Source organism: Botryllus schlosseri, chromosome 3 (genome assembly GCF_051294905.1).
Source record: "Botryllus schlosseri isolate E-star chromosome 3, Bs_hap1, whole genome shotgun sequence".
Taxonomy (NCBI): Eukaryota; Metazoa; Chordata; class Ascidiacea; order Stolidobranchia; family Styelidae; genus Botryllus; species Botryllus schlosseri.
In genome coordinates, this window is record NC_137238.1 from 17868717 (window position 1) to 17886230 (window position 17514).

Below are 17514 nucleotides of genomic sequence, written 5' to 3' on the forward strand. Positions count from 1 at the left end.
CAGGCACTCGCGTTCTCCATCCATTACAACAACACAGCGCTGTTCTCCACAATAATCACTGGTGTAACATGTGTTCGAGTGTCATAGCACAATTATTGCAGTACGTTTATTGAGCAATTACGGAATTGGTAAATGAAATAGAGAAGACAAGTCATTCAATAGGAACACACGGGCAGATTGCCTCTACCGTGTATGACCACCTCAAAATAAATCAGTTCGTATTTCGTCATAATGTTGCGGTTGCCCACACGGATGGTCTGGATGTGAAGTCGGATGTTGTTTGCATAACGCGCGCACTGTTATATATTTTAATGTGTACTTTGACAATGTTCCCACTCCCTTAATTTTCCTATAAGGGATTAATAAATAGACTTCTTCAAACCGACATCCCACGATTTAGGATGGTGTGCGGTTTCATATAAAACAATCTTTCGTTTTGATTTCCCGCTGAGTGTGTATCCGGCGATGATACAGTGTTGTACAATGCCAGGAAAGCGACCGTCCTTTTAATAATACCTTTCAAGTTCGAGTATCTGGGTATAACTAAGATATTGGTGTCAGAATATTCAATGTATGTTCGCTAGTTGCAATTATGGACATAATATACTCGTTAAACATTCAAGCATCGCTTATATTTGTACCCGATTCGAGTGAATATATAATCGAAAAAGATGAACCGATATGGGCTTCTGCTTTACAGTGAGATCATTTTGTTGGACTACATTTCTCCTGTGCCAGTTTTTGTACTGTCAATAATTGTTCTGTTCGATGCAGGCTGTAAAAGATAGTCTGTGGATAGCTGTTATCACTGAAATTGTCCCTGCTGTACGCCACCACGGAGAGGATACGTAGTTTCTGAGTTGAACCTCTTTTTACGTCTTATACGTCTGCTGCGCCTCGTGAAAGGGGCGCAGTTTATGGTGTTGGAAGGCTCGTTTTGAATTACTGTGCAGAGCGTCCACGAAACTGCGATCCCAATCTCCAATTTTCTATTATGAATTGGAGTAATCTTGACATTTCCGTCAGGTGGTTGAGTGATCTTCACTTCGTTACAATTGCGCAGTACTGCTGATACTGTACTTGGGTCAGTTCAACGACAAATCTGATTACTGCTGGAGTATTCCGAGCAACGTACAGTATCCTCGCAGATCATACGCCTTATTCCAACTCTTCAAGAACATCATTCCCGATAAGTCGCGATGTACTGTAATGCTGCTGTATTAGTTTTTCTGCGTTGCTCGTTTGAGAATTGTCGAAATACCCAGTGTCATCGCTAGTCATGCTGATTGTGGTTCGACTGTTGTACTGTGACGAGTAAACCGAGTCGAATTGGTGTTCGCTCTTACCACTGCTCGCGGATTCGCTTCGGTTTCTTCGTCGCTTCTTGTCGATTTCGTCTTTGTGTTTTCGATGGCAAAAGTTCTCGAATGTTTTACGCTTGTCGTAAAGCGACGGGTTTCCATGCGTAGAGTCGTCCGGCGAGGAGGTTATTTTTACGGTTTCATGTTGATACTTTTGATGTAATCTGGCCACTGCATGTGCGTACATCGAGCTCAACTCGTCTTTCTTATATTGATCCATTCCGTTCGGGCTCAAAGCCGTTAACAACTCCTTCATGCTGTGCGCAATATTGTAGGATTTGCTTTCGCGCAAAGATACGAGGTCGATGTTTTTAAAACACGAATGAACACGGACGTCTTCGACACAAGCGATTATAAGCTTTGTTTTGTCGTACGATACACTGTTCAGCAAACCTTTAATCAATTGCGTATAAGCATCCGGTGATTTATGAAGATCGGGCGCGCTCTGCTCAATGATGTGAGCATTGCATAATAACACGATTACATCATTCGTGTTCATGACGTCATGTGTCCATGACGCTGCGCCTTTACCCGCCAAATCTCCCGTCATCCAGAGATTGCACGCTACTTGAAAGCCGGGTGCTGATTTCAAAGTGTTGGCGAGGCAAAATGCGATGTCTTTGTGGTACCCGTTATCTCCGTCCGACTTGGCCATCACTAGTATTCGCGTTAACTTGCGTTGCGCTGTGCTCTCTAATAAACAAGATATGATTGATAATGATGTCGATTGGGGTACCGGTACGCTCAATTATACCTTTCTGCCGTGTTCCCTTTTCAAGCAAATCTTCGCTTTCGGATTCGTTCCGCGATCCTAGATATCAAAACAACACTACACTAGAAACCGATTTTAAATCCACCACATCCGATCCTATATTATAAACTAGTTTAAGTTTGTCCCATGATTCGTCAATGTCCACTTTCGTGCCGGTCCTCCAAATATATTGCAATTTGACATCTCAATTTTGAAATGCAAGAGTTTGAACGCTTGTCCGTTAATTAGAGAAATGAATCATCGTATGTTGAATTGATTCAGAACGCAATATAGAGTTCATGGTCTACTTCAGGCTAAGCGTAAGTCGTAATCGTGCGAGTGTTATACCAAACTGTTTGTTAGCAGACCCCAACCAATTTGACACTAGTTATGTCTGAAAGCTAGCAAGGTTTTTATCCCGAATCTTGTTAATTTTCGACAGTTTTAGCAAATAGAAAAGACTCATTTGGTGAGTGGTTTATAACGATAATTGTCTTACAAACGGTTCAATACAGCCGCATATAACCAGTTCAGCATCAAACAGGCTACAAATAATTTCTCATTCAACTGACATTTCCAACATGTGCATTTCAATTGCATAACATTTGTCGTTATTACATTATGGTTCATTTTGATTTTCGAAGGTTCGTTGCTCCGTACAATTTGTTTTAAAATTTTACTGGTCACGAAGCCAAGAAGGTTGCGATATCCTGCACTATAGGGTCTGCATCTTGACTTTGGATACCAGAACCACATTCGGATCCTAAAATTGTAATAACCAGCTCTCAAGCTGTGATATTGAGAACGTAATACAACCTTTTCTCTTCCGAAACTTTTTCTTTGCCATCAACACCATCAATACAATCAATACGGTGGTGAGATTCGATGCGAGCACAGCCACAATGATCCGAGTCCAGCAAGAATTGCGGTTTTGAACTTTTCGTGTGGGCATTTCGTAGTTAGCTCGGGGCGATATCTGGTCTAGACTTGGTGGTGGCTGAGGTACATCGAATGTTGATTCTTCGAAAAGTTCATCGGGTAGCAGCACCGATTGTTCAGAATCACTTGCATCGGTATCTGGCTGAGGCTCTGAAAGATATATTTGATTTCGTAGGAAATATCATTGCATGACCTAATGGGTGATCGCATTCCGCTTGCAGTGCGCGATACTTAGCGGTGGTCAGTAAAGAAAACTTCTCAGTTTTCGACTACGACTACTCGCACTATACTTACTTATGAGCTTGCCAATTTGTGCTGATATTAGTTGTGGTGCATTTGTCGTGAAGATACATCTTGCAATATCGAATGTATCGCCTTCGATTAACTGTTAATAGTACGCTAACCCGCGACTAAATCTACTTTCTGAAACTGCTTATACTTGAGCCATATTCATTTTGAAACAGGTGGTTGCGATTCAAAACTGAGAACTTAATTGCTTTGTGACCGGTCGCAAAAATGTATATGAACATTTTTATGACATGAAATAGTCCGATGAAACAAGACAGGGTACCTTGCATAGCGATCCTGTAGTGGTCTTGATGATCTTTGTTATACAACGGTAACGCATATAACGTCACTGTCGTAAATGATTTTGGATAGTATACCGCCTTGTCAAAAGTAAAGTGCACCTGAATATAGGAAAATGTTTCATTCAATATAAACTGCGCCAAATGTAACATCTATAAAAACAGAATATGAAAAGGTCACTTGATTTCGATTCGAGCCAGCCATTTTCTGTATATTAGTCTTACTACAACCTAGTTAGACAAGCTGTAAATTTGCCAGAGGTGGTTCAGGTAGTCATCGTTTGTATTACAGTCCAGTAGAAGTAGAAGTAACACCGTACATTACAATTCAATTACAAGTGGAAGTAGTAACAAACCCAAGCCATTTCAGAAATACATCAAGAATATGAAGTGTTGAATTTTGAAGGTACTCAAGTATTTTTAAAAAGTATATTTGGTCGCGGGTTCGCATACTTTTATAAGTTACTGGAACTAGGTGGTGACTACTATCTAAGATGTATCTTAGTCACTTGTTGGAAATGAAGAACTACACTACATCGAGGTACTATCTTTGACATATATTCAGTTACCGGGATAAAGGAGATATTTCGCGTGGTTTTCATGACAACTTCACTAAGAAAAACGGTACAAACGTGTGACCAAACCACTCTATGCTTCTCAAAATCCAACGTGTTAAAAAGAGTAGTTTTGACTAAGGAATTGTTCAAGTATAAACGAAAGTAGTCTAAAAATATAACCAATTGAGCAAATAGCGCAAGTGCAAAAGTTTACTTGTGCATTTCGATAAACTAGAAATACCACTACTGATCACTCTCTGAAATTTACACCGCACATGAGTCCAATAAATAAAAGTATATGCATCTTCCTATCAAATTACGGCTACTCACCACGCCATCACCGCTGTATACTTCAGTCCGAATCGAAGAAGAGTTTATTCGGAAAATCCAGCCATGGGAATCTCCCTCGTTTGTTGTCACTTCGAGAGAGTAACCGTCAACCGAAGTCAGATGCGATTCTACAAAACAACAATAATATATACAAGACGCTTGCCAGGTTTTTCCGCATAGGCGTCTCTCTCACCGCGTTGTGTCCACGAGATGTCGAGAAATATTCCGGATACGTTCAGCGTTAAGGTATCCGGAACCGGTGCCGTGTCGGATGCGTTTCCGAATCTCGGCAAATCTAATTGAAGTGATAACAAAATACGAAATATAGCCGACGTGTGAAACGAAATCTTCGGTAGCTATTATGAATCGTATGGGAGTATGAGACGCCCGACATTCTCATTTTATAACGTTGTTCATGTTGCGTGGTTTCCCGCCAATACTAGTTCATGGAATTTTGTGTTGAAATCGCGCTTCAACTTTGACAGACGGACAGTAAGAGTGGGCAATGGTCATGCCCCTGGTTTAAGGCAATTATTGTGGTAATTTACACGAGATCGCTACAGGTCGTTTAATGAGATGGTTTCATATTTCATGTGCAATTTGTAGGAGTAAGGCGTAGCTCCTATAGCTTAGCGAATCGATTACTGGTGTTTCATTGAGTAATTTTCAATCATACCAGTTCGGTCCGAGTGTGACATGGCCACTCTCGTTGTAATGATGCAGTATCTGTGATTGGTCTTAGATTTGAGATCAATAGAAGATTCATTTGTTCTTTCATTTCGCTTGTAACAGTGTAGTTCAGGGCATAAGTAGCGTATCGTTTGTTACTATAATACAATAGCCATTACGATTAGTTGAATCTTGAGTTTACTGACGACCGGGGACTTTACATTGATATTGTCTCGGAGAGATGTAGCTCGTATTGCAGTTTTAAAAAGTCTGAGCTAAATCAAGATTAATTGCATGCGCACTGCGCAGCTTCCTTGATTGGTTCAGTTGAAATAATAAGCTGTGCTCACAGTAAATAACCTCAATAAAGTAATATACTCGTATACTTACTTGAGTCTTGGTAGCATAAATTTGATGCCTGCTCAGTGCAAAATACGCGTGTCCCGTCGCCAAGGGCCCTAGCGACCAGCAAAGCTAGCAGAATGATCATAGCATAAAGTTTATACGCTGTTCAAAGACAAATTTGGCGTTGCATGTCAAGTTTATAGATTGCGATATCACATAAATGCGGCCACTATATACGCTGATCGGTAATGGGCAACGCTTTCATTTAGTCAACAAAACGCTGCCCGCGAAATAGGTAAGACTAGGTCAATGACTATGCATGAGTGTTCTCAGGTAAATTAGGTAAACTGGAGGCAAACACTGCATTTATATATCGGGGCACAGGAATTGGGGATTGGTATTTCGAAAAAAAATTCTGTACAATAATGATTGATATATCTTCCCAACTATATATGAAGTGGAGATGAAACGGATTTCGATGCAGTACACAAATACATACTTCCTGATGTCAATCACCGTTTGCCTCATGCTGTTGAAGGATTACATTTAACCAGGCCGTGGGCAGACATAACACAGTTTACTCAGCCTTTGACGCGATATCAACCGGGCATAATCATAACCGTGTAATGAATATATCGTCGATCCGCGACTTCTGTTCCTATTTGAGTGACAATCGTAAGGCATGGAAGGAAATTTTGTGCCACAGATTCACTTTGGATTGATGCAAGATTGACTTTTATTCCCAAAGGGTGACTGTACACTAGGGCTGTTCAAAAATAACTTTTTTTCCCGGATTCCAGCCATTCACTGATTAAATTGTCAGGTTACCTTAAAAAACGCTGCACACCAAATTTGGTTCGATTCTAACAAGTATAGGACTCCGCAGATCCAATTAAAAATTTTAATTTATTATGGAAAATTGAAAAAAAAAAATTCCAAATTTTTCTGCCAACCACATGAGATTGTTGAGCTGTCTTCAAAGACGTTGCAAAACAAATTTGAGTCAATTCCGACCAGTAGAAGCGGAGTTATGTGAGTTTTTCGTTGATAAATCGCGGATTATCCACCAATCAAGGATAATCCGAGAAATATCAAGGAAAAACTCCAATAACTCCGCTTCTACTGGTCGGAATTGACTCAAATTTGTTTTGCAACGTCTTTGAAGACAGCTCAACAATTTCATGGGGTTGGCAGAACAATTTGGAAATTTTTTTTTCGAATTTTCCAGTTTAAATTAAAAAATTCAATTGGATCTGCGGAGCCCTATACTTGTTAGAATTAAACCAAATTTGGTGTGCAGTGTTTTTTAGGGTAACCTGACGATTTAAGAGGTGACCGGCTTGAATCGGGAAAAAAAGTTATTTTTGAACAGCCCTACTGTACACTGGTACACTGTAAGCGAAAATCGTGTATTTTGCCGATTCCCGCCAATCCACAAGGTAAACGATAAATCAGATAAGAAATTCACACCCATTTCAAATGTTGGACAGCAAGTCAAATTCACCTATTCATACGGAGATTTATCCGTGGTCCGTGGAGTACGTTATCTTTGCGTGCACCACCCTGCAAAGGTGCAATAAGGTAGCACACATAAAATTGTAAACAAAATCTGCTACCCAGCTGGGATATATCGATTTCAATGTCGATGTATATGGCTCATTTTAACCCACTAGAATGCGTTTGAAAGCACAATACTGTACCTGAAAAAGAGGATGGCCGGATTTCAAATCTACGCTGTGGCGGAAATCTGTTCCCTGCACCTATTTGATTTCATACGTCCGTATGTTGAGCCTGAAGTTAATTCATTCCGCACCATGAAGGTCTACGATATTCAAACACTGAATTCCATGGGTCCGCTTCTATATTTTAAGATGTCATAAAAACATCACCAGCCTGATGATTGCTGGCTCATAAGCAATCAAATTCCTTATATCAGCGGATCACGACTACCGAATCAGACCACTGCCATTTGGTTTGGCGATATACGCTCAAAATATGTTTTACATTCAAGCACAACATCATCTACTACCTCTTATTCTTTTGCCTGAAGTTTCGTCCTGCCAACCTGATATCAGATCCCTTATCTTGTAGCTGCCAAAGGCTAAACCACACTATATAAAGGATCCTTATGATTCATTTTATTAGAGTTATAACGGATATATCGTGTATATCCTAATCACTCTGAGAAACAGCGCGTCGCAATTTACAGATATCCGCACGTCGATAAAAGGCAGGCAATTCATCAAGCTATTATTTGATGCATTATGAAAAACAATATCAGCTTTTGTCACCTTTTAAATGACATCCTGTTTCGGCGCGTATTCATCCGCCCCCTCTCAAACGACTTCAATCATAATATTTGGAATGGATGATATTTCTAACCGCTATTTATCAAGACTGCACAATAGTTCCATACCATAACAGCATAGGAAAGAAATCCGACTCTTTTTCGAGCGGTGCGGGTGAAGTAATGGAAATGACACGAATTGTGATGGCAAAATTTGTTTCTCGCTGTATGGCGTGTTATCTTAGGGTGCAGGGAAAATCCAGTACCTGAGTAGGGCAGATCAATTATCAGGTTATCACTCCTTGTGACGTCATAAAACTAAACTTCAAATATGTGCCTTTTATGCGACCACAAAGAAAACATTGCCAGTTACGAATTACATTAGACATAATGTTGTGTTTTTTCATTCCACTTTTTGACAATGCTATGGGTACTGGTTAGGTTGATACTTGATAGCGACGTCAAAGAAATGACATTACCACAACGTGGGTAACTTTGGGCTACATGTTTATTTGATGCTGCACTGTGAGCGTGTGTATTTCCACTCGTGTACCAACCCGGATATACGGGTTTGATTATGAATATACACAAATGGCACACAAACAATTCTGTTTCTTTTCAAACGGAATTTGTTTGAAACAACTTTTAAAACATTAAGTGTTTTAAAACACCGTTTGCTTTAAAATGCAACCCTATGTACAGATGCCCGCTTAAACACCAAGTTTGTTGCATATCTTGGTTATTGGGGAAATGCTTTAAAATTGATTTTCATGTTCAGTTTCATCAGGATTACTTCGTAAAGGCAGTCCAATACGCAAATCTACATCGAATACGACATGAACTATCTTTTTCCCATCGATATAGTACTAACACCCCCTATGCCAAACAAAAGTCACACATGACATTAGGATTAGATCGCTTAGGCCAGGCCATGTAATTCCCATGTCTCAATATCGTGCCTCCAGTGCTATGTCGCAGCTCGGTGTGTTTGACGAGTTGAAATGATATGGAGTGTATATTTGATGATAGATTCATGTAATTCGAGTCCATGCCAACCTGCTATCCAAAAATACTTGAAATATTTAGTGCGACATTCGCGGACATAGCCAGAGTGATTTGATAGCATAATGTAGGCGAGGGGTGCCGCAACGTGATTGCAGCACTGAATCGACCTCACCAATATAACGTCACGTAACAATATGCTAAATCGGTCAGGTTGCCAAGCGTTGCGTCTAACCATGGTGTGATTTACAAGCTTTGCCTTGTTTGTCATTGTATTGTGTTGATTTATTCATCCAGTTATGCTGACAGGCGGTCGTTACAGCCTTATGTCATCTCATGACATAGTAACATATCCTGCTGATCTTGGTAATTTTGTTATTGTGGTTTTGCAGTCTTTTATCTTTATGTAATGTATTATTTCCGCGTTGGGTTAACTTGTGGCGTTCGCGTGGAATATGAGTGCGTCAACTTCGGCGTTGGTTACTTGAATACGCGCACAAAATCTAGCTAGACTTATCTTCGCTTCATGCTATCATGGGTATCGCGTTCGATGCAGTATGAAATCGCGAATTTATATGGTTTCAAAGAAGCCATTCGAGGCACAAAAACTTCATATTGTTCATTCATTCCCTGAACGCATTTCAATCGACTGTCATCAGTAGCGAATATAAGCAATGCTGTGAATGAAATTCGAAATGTTTAAAATATTATATTACGTCTCGTGTAACAACTAGTAGACATTGTGGTAAGCTAGTAACGGTATATAATAAAGTTAACAAGTACAAATGGCATTTTTATGTGAGGTTTGCGCTGAAAGATCGTATTCACACGGTGAGGTTGTATGGCACCGTCTTTTCTCATATTTCCGTAGTTTCCTGCAGCGTTGAAATCAATTCACTATACCTTTGAGTCGAAAGTGATTTCAAATCACTGCAAATATTGACTCGAGACGAGTCGAGTCGAGTCTATTCCAAATTGTCGAGTCACAAGTCAAGCAACGCAAATTTTCCAATAAGCTCTATACAAGTCAAGGTATTTAACTTTTTGTGATTTGGAGTCAATATCTCTCAATATTTCCAGTTTGAGCAGGTTTTATGTGTGCGGATGCAGATGCATATAAATAGAAGATGCGCAGCTCCAACTTGGTGCTATGCATATGCAATTTCTAAACTGCTACGATTTTATCAGTCACGGGTTATCGATGTCAGTTGTCAGGAATGCTGCTCTCAGGGTATAGTGTATATTTCGCGCTAAAACTGCAAGGGTATAATTTATCATAAGTAAGGACTGCTGACTGGACTGATGTGTGATGGCCATATAAGTAAGCACTGCGGGCTTCGTTTGTGTATAGAGGAGAAACCAGTATTTCGTTTTTCTAAATCTATCGTCCTTTGTTCGCACTTGTAAATCCCAGTTGCAATATTGAATACGGCCCGATATAGCCAGTTAAGGTCATGACGAAGCTATTTGTCTCTGGCGTCGAGTCCGAGTCAATTCAAGTCAATTTTGGTCAATAACTCGAAACATCCCAACATTGGGCGTTGATGACATGCAAGCGACACGCACCTCGCCTAGCAGCCTCGGCATATCCTGGTAACTGCGCTTATGCGCATCCAACAAATCAACGACATAATGCGTTGGGTTATAGATTTCACATGGCTCGAATGTGTGGTTTTGGGAAAATTGAGTTTTTAGTACAATTTGATAATTCTGAACGCGCGAAATTTTGTATTTTGTAGCACAGAGGAATGGACTGGCAAATAGTGTGCCAACTCCCATTTGTAGCGCTGTAATTGTTGTGGGGAAGCCAGAAAGTTGATTATCCGACTACGAGTGCTATTGATTAATGAATACGTACCCCGGACGACATGCTCAACCGTTCAGAAACGTATCTTTTATACCGTACTATGACAAGACCAACTTCATGCATTTGACAGATACGAACTATGATATAGCACTATAGCTGCTGGTGACTATTCCCCATGTCAGTCTGCTGAGATTTGTTGTTCAGAAACTGCGCCACGTGTTATAGAATTTAGATGCTGCGATATAGTCAGAACTCAGGATAATGAGCTGAAAGCATAAATTAAGTTTTAAACGAGCTTTAGTCTTATAGGGCGCGAATTTGGCATCGTGAAAAGCAAGCGTGGCTTTGCGACTCGGGTGTGCAGTGTGCAGCGTTGCAAATTAATGTCCAGCTCTGCCTGAATTCCTAAACCCTTCTACAGCGTGTAGGTTTGCCGCTTTCGTTCTGGCTGTATTCGAGCCTAAATTATGTTCTGTCTATTTCAGCTTGTCGCGGACTCTGCCGCCAATAATGAAATTCTGCTCGAAGTGATTGTAAACAGCATACGCGGCAGACTGGTGGATTCGTCAGGGGCTGTTCGCAGACTGAGCATCAGGGGTCTGGCAAATGTGGTCAAGTCTACGCCAGAACAGGTAAATGAACTACCAAAGAAAATATCTGGAGTATGAATTTATTTTCATCTTGGGGATTGCTGCGATATAACTACCGTAGCAATGATCTCAACAGTGGCAAGGGCGATAAAATAATGTCTTATTTATCGGCTGTGGTTCGTTGTAGGGAAGTTTTTTCATCAATTCCAAACACCACAAGACGACGATACAGTAAGATATTAAGAGTAGAAACAACTTGGAGTATAGTCTTTTTCAATCAGACACACACTTTGGCATGTAAACATGGTAATGAGAGGTATATTCTCTGAATGGAAGTAGCAGGAGATGACATAAAAATAACAATCGTTCAAAAAGAGGTAACAATAAACGATATAGGTGAAATGATATGTGAGATCATGGTGGGGTGAACGTTTACTTCAAACTTCGCTAGACCCTACAATGTGTAGTTTGTGTTGAAGTCTTCATTAAGCACATCATAGTAGACTTGGTAAATACTCCGTTCACAGTAGAGTGATAGATTAGGGTTTTCCTACAGGAAATCATTTTTATGTCAATCGACGAGCGATCATTGTTAGATCGGGACCGCGAAGCTGTGACGTAACTTTTCAAATTTAACAATTCCGCACTCCGAGGAATTCAATCAATTTTTATGGAATTCAACCAGAGATATTCATAGTAGCCATCGTTGGTACTGGACTAAAAGTGGAAGGGGAGGTTTTCAACCGAATAAAAAAGTAATTTGCGAAAGTGCGACAAATTTTCGAAACTGAGTACTTGAATATAGCTGTGTACATGTCTACACTAATTTACGGTGTCACTTTGAAAGAATTCTCACCCCCAGTTTTATTTAGGTTGAAAGATATGGTACCAGCGTACTGAGCGCTATGATGTCTGGAATGGACGATAAACATGATCATGACGACTCTATTGCATTGGAAGCAATGACTGGTTTGGAAAGGTATACCCTTGATTTTCCCTAATTCGAGACAGGAAGGCGAAAATTATGTTATCGGGATCTCGTTGCTGTCGAGTTTCAAGTGTTCAACTCACATTCGAGTTCAAGCATTTACGTGCATGCGACCCGTAGATTGTGTCTGCCTGATTGTTCTATAGACCCAATGAAAACACCCACAAAATGTTCACTCACACAATACCAGATTTTCTTCCCAGGCCAACATCTATTTTTAGCGACCCACCAGTAACCTCACAGAGAAATCGATCTACTATGCCGGTCCTGTCATATGGAATGCTATACCCTCATCAATACGTGACCTCCCATACCACTCCTTTAAAAAGGAATTATTCAGTCACCTCGTCTTCCATTACCAATGATCCGCTTGTCTCACACCAAATTTGTCTTTTTTCAGTATTTAATTATTATGCTGAGCTGAATTGATCGATCCCAACCAAATGCATCCAAATTTATGACACAATATCTATATTTGTTAATGCAGGGTGTGGTCAGACCAGTTGACCCTACCCAGAGTCATATCGGTCACACGCTGTCCTATACAGTTAAGTTCATGTACTGTTGTTTCATGTGTCAATGTTGGTTTCTTTAAGGTTGGACAAATCAATAAATCTCTCTCTCTCTCTCTCTCTCTCCTATTAAATGTAAAATTCCACATCACAGGTACTTGAATGGTGTCAAAAACACGAATATTCACTCGATTTTTGTGAATCTTTGCCTGCGAATACGCCCATGCTTTGAAAAGGTTAGTAGAATTGAATTCTAAGTCGAATTTTTGATAAATTTCGACTCTGTATGCGACTACGTCACACGTCATTGTTCCTAATAGAAGAGAATATTACCTGATGATGCCAGTATATTTGTATGACTTTACGGCCTCTCAATCCGCCCCGACGTTGATACAATTCCATATATAGAGGAGGTGCGTAGAACTTGAACATACGCTTTTGCCATGTATTAGTGTCACGAATGTATAGGAACCTGTACGCTTTCAAGCCGACACTTTTACAGAGGCTGTTAAAGTGGTTCTGCACAAGACGAGTAATTCCGTAATATCTACTCAATTGCAAGTGGAAGTAGCTATTAGGTCAAAACTAATTCTAGTAGCAGTGGAAATAGCGACCTAATAAGTAACAACAAAGTAGCTTTAAAAGTAGATCTGGTCGAGGGGAATCAGCGCGCCTTTGTTGACTCTGCAAATACCTGCAGTTTGCGATAGAAAATATATTCAGATACCGTGATAGTGGGACTCTTTCCCCCAGTCGCCATGACAATTTTCATTCACGAAAGAGTTGAAAGCATATCCCGAAACTACGTTCTACTTTACCAAATCAAAAGTGTCAGAAGTCAATAATTTTGCCTAAAAAATGTCGAGTTGAAGTGTTGAAGTAATGTATAAATATAACCTTTTGAGTAAAGTGTATAAATAGGTAAAACATACTTGAGTACTCCGGAAAAGCATTATCTCTCCGTTACTGACCTTTGCATCTATATATCATTATATTAAGATACTTTTGTAGGTACAGAACTTCAATATACAGTTGAATAATTAATTCATGTTTAAGTAAACCCGAATATTTTCGGCTTACACTCTTCGTGGGTATATGTCTGCAGCCAGAAGAGTTTTCAAAAGAACTTTCCATGTCATTATTGTAAGCTACTGTCTGATGATAGGCACACGAAGCAGCTTCTTGTATGATAGAGTATGCTGCAATGAATATAACTTTGGCAGCAACAGTGCATTAATATTAATCGATATCGATAACAGGACAATCCGGAGGTGAGAAGCACCTCAATCAGACTGTTTGGTTGCCTTGCGAGGTGTGCCGCCGGGCCGTCGGAAAATAGCTTCCAGGAACAAGTGCATAACAATCTCATCGCGATTTTGCTGCATCTGAACGATGACGAGCCCGCAGTCCGAAAGGTAAGCTAATTGTGTTCATAAAAACTACGTTCCTTTGCAGTGTAGTGATAAGCATATACGGCATTGTCGCAATGCATTTCTGCGTATTTATGATGAACTCATGCGGGTTTTTGTTGTTGAGCTGTTGAACTGGCGATATTTGATTTGCGGCCGAATGAAAGATATATAATACCGTAATTTTCCATGTATAATGCGCGAAAGTTTACCTTATATATGCAATTGGCGTATCTAGATTATCCGTGTCTTTCTTTCAGGCGTGCAAAAGCACACTGCACAAAATCGGACCTGCGCTGGGATCCGAGGCAGCCGGCGAGATGTTCACGAAATTCTTGAGAGAAGACGCAGAGCTGCATTACGGAGAGTTTATGAACGACCTATCCAAAATTCTGGTAATTACACTGAGTTTGGCGATTGGAATCTATGAATGGCAGTCTGTCTGCTTTGAGTGTCTGGATTGGAGCATGGTATATTTGCGATTAGGACTTGTAAGTCGGTACAGTTGTGGACACAGATTCAAAGTGAATTTAAGTTTACGGAGTGGAGTCGCAATTTTAGAATGCATGGTTGTAATACGGAGTCAGACACGCAATTTGGAATCTCAAGAGAGCCGGGAGTGGAGTCGCATATATATTTGACGACCCAAATCTCAAATCACTGGAATTGCGATGAATCTATCCGATTAGTTACCGGGGCTTAAGTAGAATTTTACCACTTGCAAACTACTCCCTCAAGGGGGTGTGTTTGGAGACAACTATAGTTCAGGGACATAGGTCATTTTGCGTGCGTCGTAATTATAGACGTGACTATCTTCGAAATTGCAGGCTTCATCTTCACGAGTAAGTCCAATCGACTGCTAAAAGCATGCCACCACTCGATCAAACCCACAACGAATACCTTTCAATTTGGGAACCCTTGATATAATCTACTTTCGGACCTACATACTTGAGTACTTTCAGACATTTCATTTTCTACCTGCACTTGCAGTACATTTGAGATGTCTTGGAAATAATACTCCTACTGACGATTGAACAGAAATTGTCAACGCTACTTCTGCTTGAGTAGCAATGCTGAATACTTTGACCATCTCTGGCTCTATCCACTGTGGAAATTGTGAATTTATGCTACTATTGTAACATGTAACATAGTCTTTTACATTCAGGTGAGAGACCTCACTGATAAAATCAACGTTTATCTGATGGGCTGCGTGACTTTCTTCAAAAGTCACTGGTCATCGATTCGATCGAATTCTGCAATGTTAGCAGGTATACTGGTGTACAGTACCATTATTGTTCGTGTAATTAAGGCCATCAAAAGCAATTTCTCGTTGTAGGTTTTCTGATGAGTAACGTGCCTGATGATAAGCAAGGAAGCATTACGAAGGAGCAGATTTGCGCTGGTAGGATGTCAGCATTTTCAATTACTTGTTTTCTTTATGGTCCAGTAGCTTTCCAGTGCTAAATTCTCCCTGACGGTGTTTTTGGGCTGCTTCCGCTTCTGGGATTGCCCAACCTTATAAGTTCGCACTAAATTGATATAATATTGTGCGCAATACTAAGTCCAAACCACTTAGAGCTTCTACTCAAACGGAAGTAGAAATAATGACGAAAACTTCTGCTCATTACAAGAAGAAGTACTTAGTGCGACGACGTATGTGTCAACGTGAAAATGGAAAAATCAAAGGTCCGAAAGTAGGCTATGGTAAGCATTTACAAACTGTGGAATTGGTCGGGGATTCGCATATTTTAGCAGTTCATCGAAAGTCACTACTTTAAAAATTGCAAGATGCATCTTCGCGACTACCAGAAAATTACTAATGCCGCTAAAATAGGGGGAATCTTCGAATATATGTCTACATCGCTCAATATCTATGACAACTTCGCTGCTAAAAGCGATGCAAACACATGGAAATAAGAATAGGACGTCCTATATTTTTCCTTGATGTTTTGTGGCATGTCAACCTACTCAATGTACTCATGATATACACACACACGATCCGTGCCTATGCATACCGTGAGTGCATGGTGCGCATATGCCTGAGGACACCAGGAAGCTAAGTCTAGCTCAACCCCCCCATGATATCCGGTAATGCTGAGCGCTAAGCGGGTAAGTGAAAGATACCAGTTATACTGATGTCTTTGGTTTTAGTCGGCCGGGGATTGAACCCAAGATTTACTGATCAGGGATACGGACGCTCCACCATTATGCTATCATGTGATATCCCAAAACACTACTATCCACTTTCAACAGTCCAATAGATAAGTCCAAAGAAAAGTTCAATGCATAAACACTTGAAGAAATATAACGCTGTGGTTGATAAAACGCACTTCAGTACTGCGAAAAAGTATTAGTTCTTGGTTACAGACCACCACTGTTTGTCAAGTCAGTTAAACTTGCAGTTTAACTCAATGCAACTGTGTGATACATTGTAAAAACGTACTGCTGTTGAGTGTTGGCAAAACAGCAAGTAAGTAAGAAATCGAAAAGAGGAATTTCAGCATGATATCTCGGTCTGATGGTAGCACGTTACAGTGATGATACGGTATTCCGCTGGCGAATTCTTTGATTTCTCTTTTAAGCGTTGATTCAACTGCTCAAAGATTCGTCTGAAACCGTCAGATCAAAGGCCGCGGAAGCTATGAGTGTGTTGCACCAGTACTGAAAGACTTGGAAGTCAATTACATTTCTAGAAAGAAACCACTACCAGCACCTTGATTTTACAAATGATTTTGATCCACGCCGTAATCTTCGCTGTCTAATTTGTTAGCAATATATATATGCCATTTCGTTTTACTATCTCTAGCCGCTAAGAGCACTGTATCATGTTTGAATAATTGGATATTTTTGCGTTTACATATCTATGCTTTGTTTGATAAGTATGAACATTGGACATATTGTAATCCCTATGCAACTGATTAGCGCGCAATTAATACGACGAGACGGATTTGTGTCGATTTGTGATTTTGCGGGGTGCTGTATTCTCGTCATTTTCAGTCTTCAAACCGAATCTGTACACTTCGGTTCGCGTTTTGATCGCGAAACTAATCACACCCGATTTAATAAACCAATAGAATTTCAACGTTTGGGGAACTGTATTTGACAGGGTCGTTTGCATGGAGATTCGAATCGAACTGAACACTAAAGGAAATTCTCGGAGCAAGGAAATACATAGCATAGCTTATAAGACAAGTATTGGTCCAGTGGTTCCAAGCCGAGGGTTCAAGACCACCTTTTCGGTCCGTGATTTTACTGAAAATAGGCATAATAACAAAATCTGAATTCAATTAATTCCGCATAGATGCAAGGTCAAATCTGATAAATCCATCGAGATCTAAAAGTAAAAGTAAATGCATGGGAGAAAAATAGGTGCATTTACC

The 17514-nt window shown here is 40.2% G+C and overlaps 2 protein-coding genes across 4 annotated transcripts in view; one reads left to right on the forward strand and one right to left on the reverse strand.

Moving 5' to 3' along the window:
- Positions 1–17216, forward strand: part of LOC145434976 (maestro heat-like repeat-containing protein family member 1) — a 135886-nt gene extending 118670 nt beyond the window's left edge. For all 3 annotated transcript variants that reach the window (XM_080312204.1, XM_080312206.1, XM_080312205.1), the window contains 8 exons: positions 11121–11267; positions 12098–12204; positions 12880–12961; positions 13985–14140; positions 14395–14529; positions 15300–15402; positions 15471–15536; positions 16717–17216. In XM_080312204.1, coding sequence (XP_080168330.1) covers positions 11121–11267; positions 12098–12204; positions 12880–12961; positions 13985–14140; positions 14395–14529; positions 15300–15402; positions 15471–15536; positions 16717–16799 — 879 coding nt within the window. In that variant the 3' untranslated portion in view covers positions 16800–17216. The remainder of the gene's footprint in view (positions 1–11120; positions 11268–12097; positions 12205–12879; positions 12962–13984; positions 14141–14394; positions 14530–15299; positions 15403–15470; positions 15537–16716) is intronic.
- LOC145434983 (uncharacterized) lies at positions 67–5717 on the reverse strand. Its single transcript, XM_080312223.1, has 7 exons — positions 5585–5717; positions 4719–4820; positions 4526–4653; positions 3623–3740; positions 2929–3201; positions 2116–2172; positions 67–2054 (listed from the first exon to the last, which is right to left on the reverse strand). Exons 1-7 carry the CDS (start codon positions 5682–5684, stop codon positions 1159–1161), a joined length of 1674 nt encoding a protein of 557 aa, XP_080168349.1. The 5' UTR covers positions 5685–5717; the 3' UTR covers positions 67–1158.
- Positions 17217–17514: the final 298 nt, after the last annotated feature.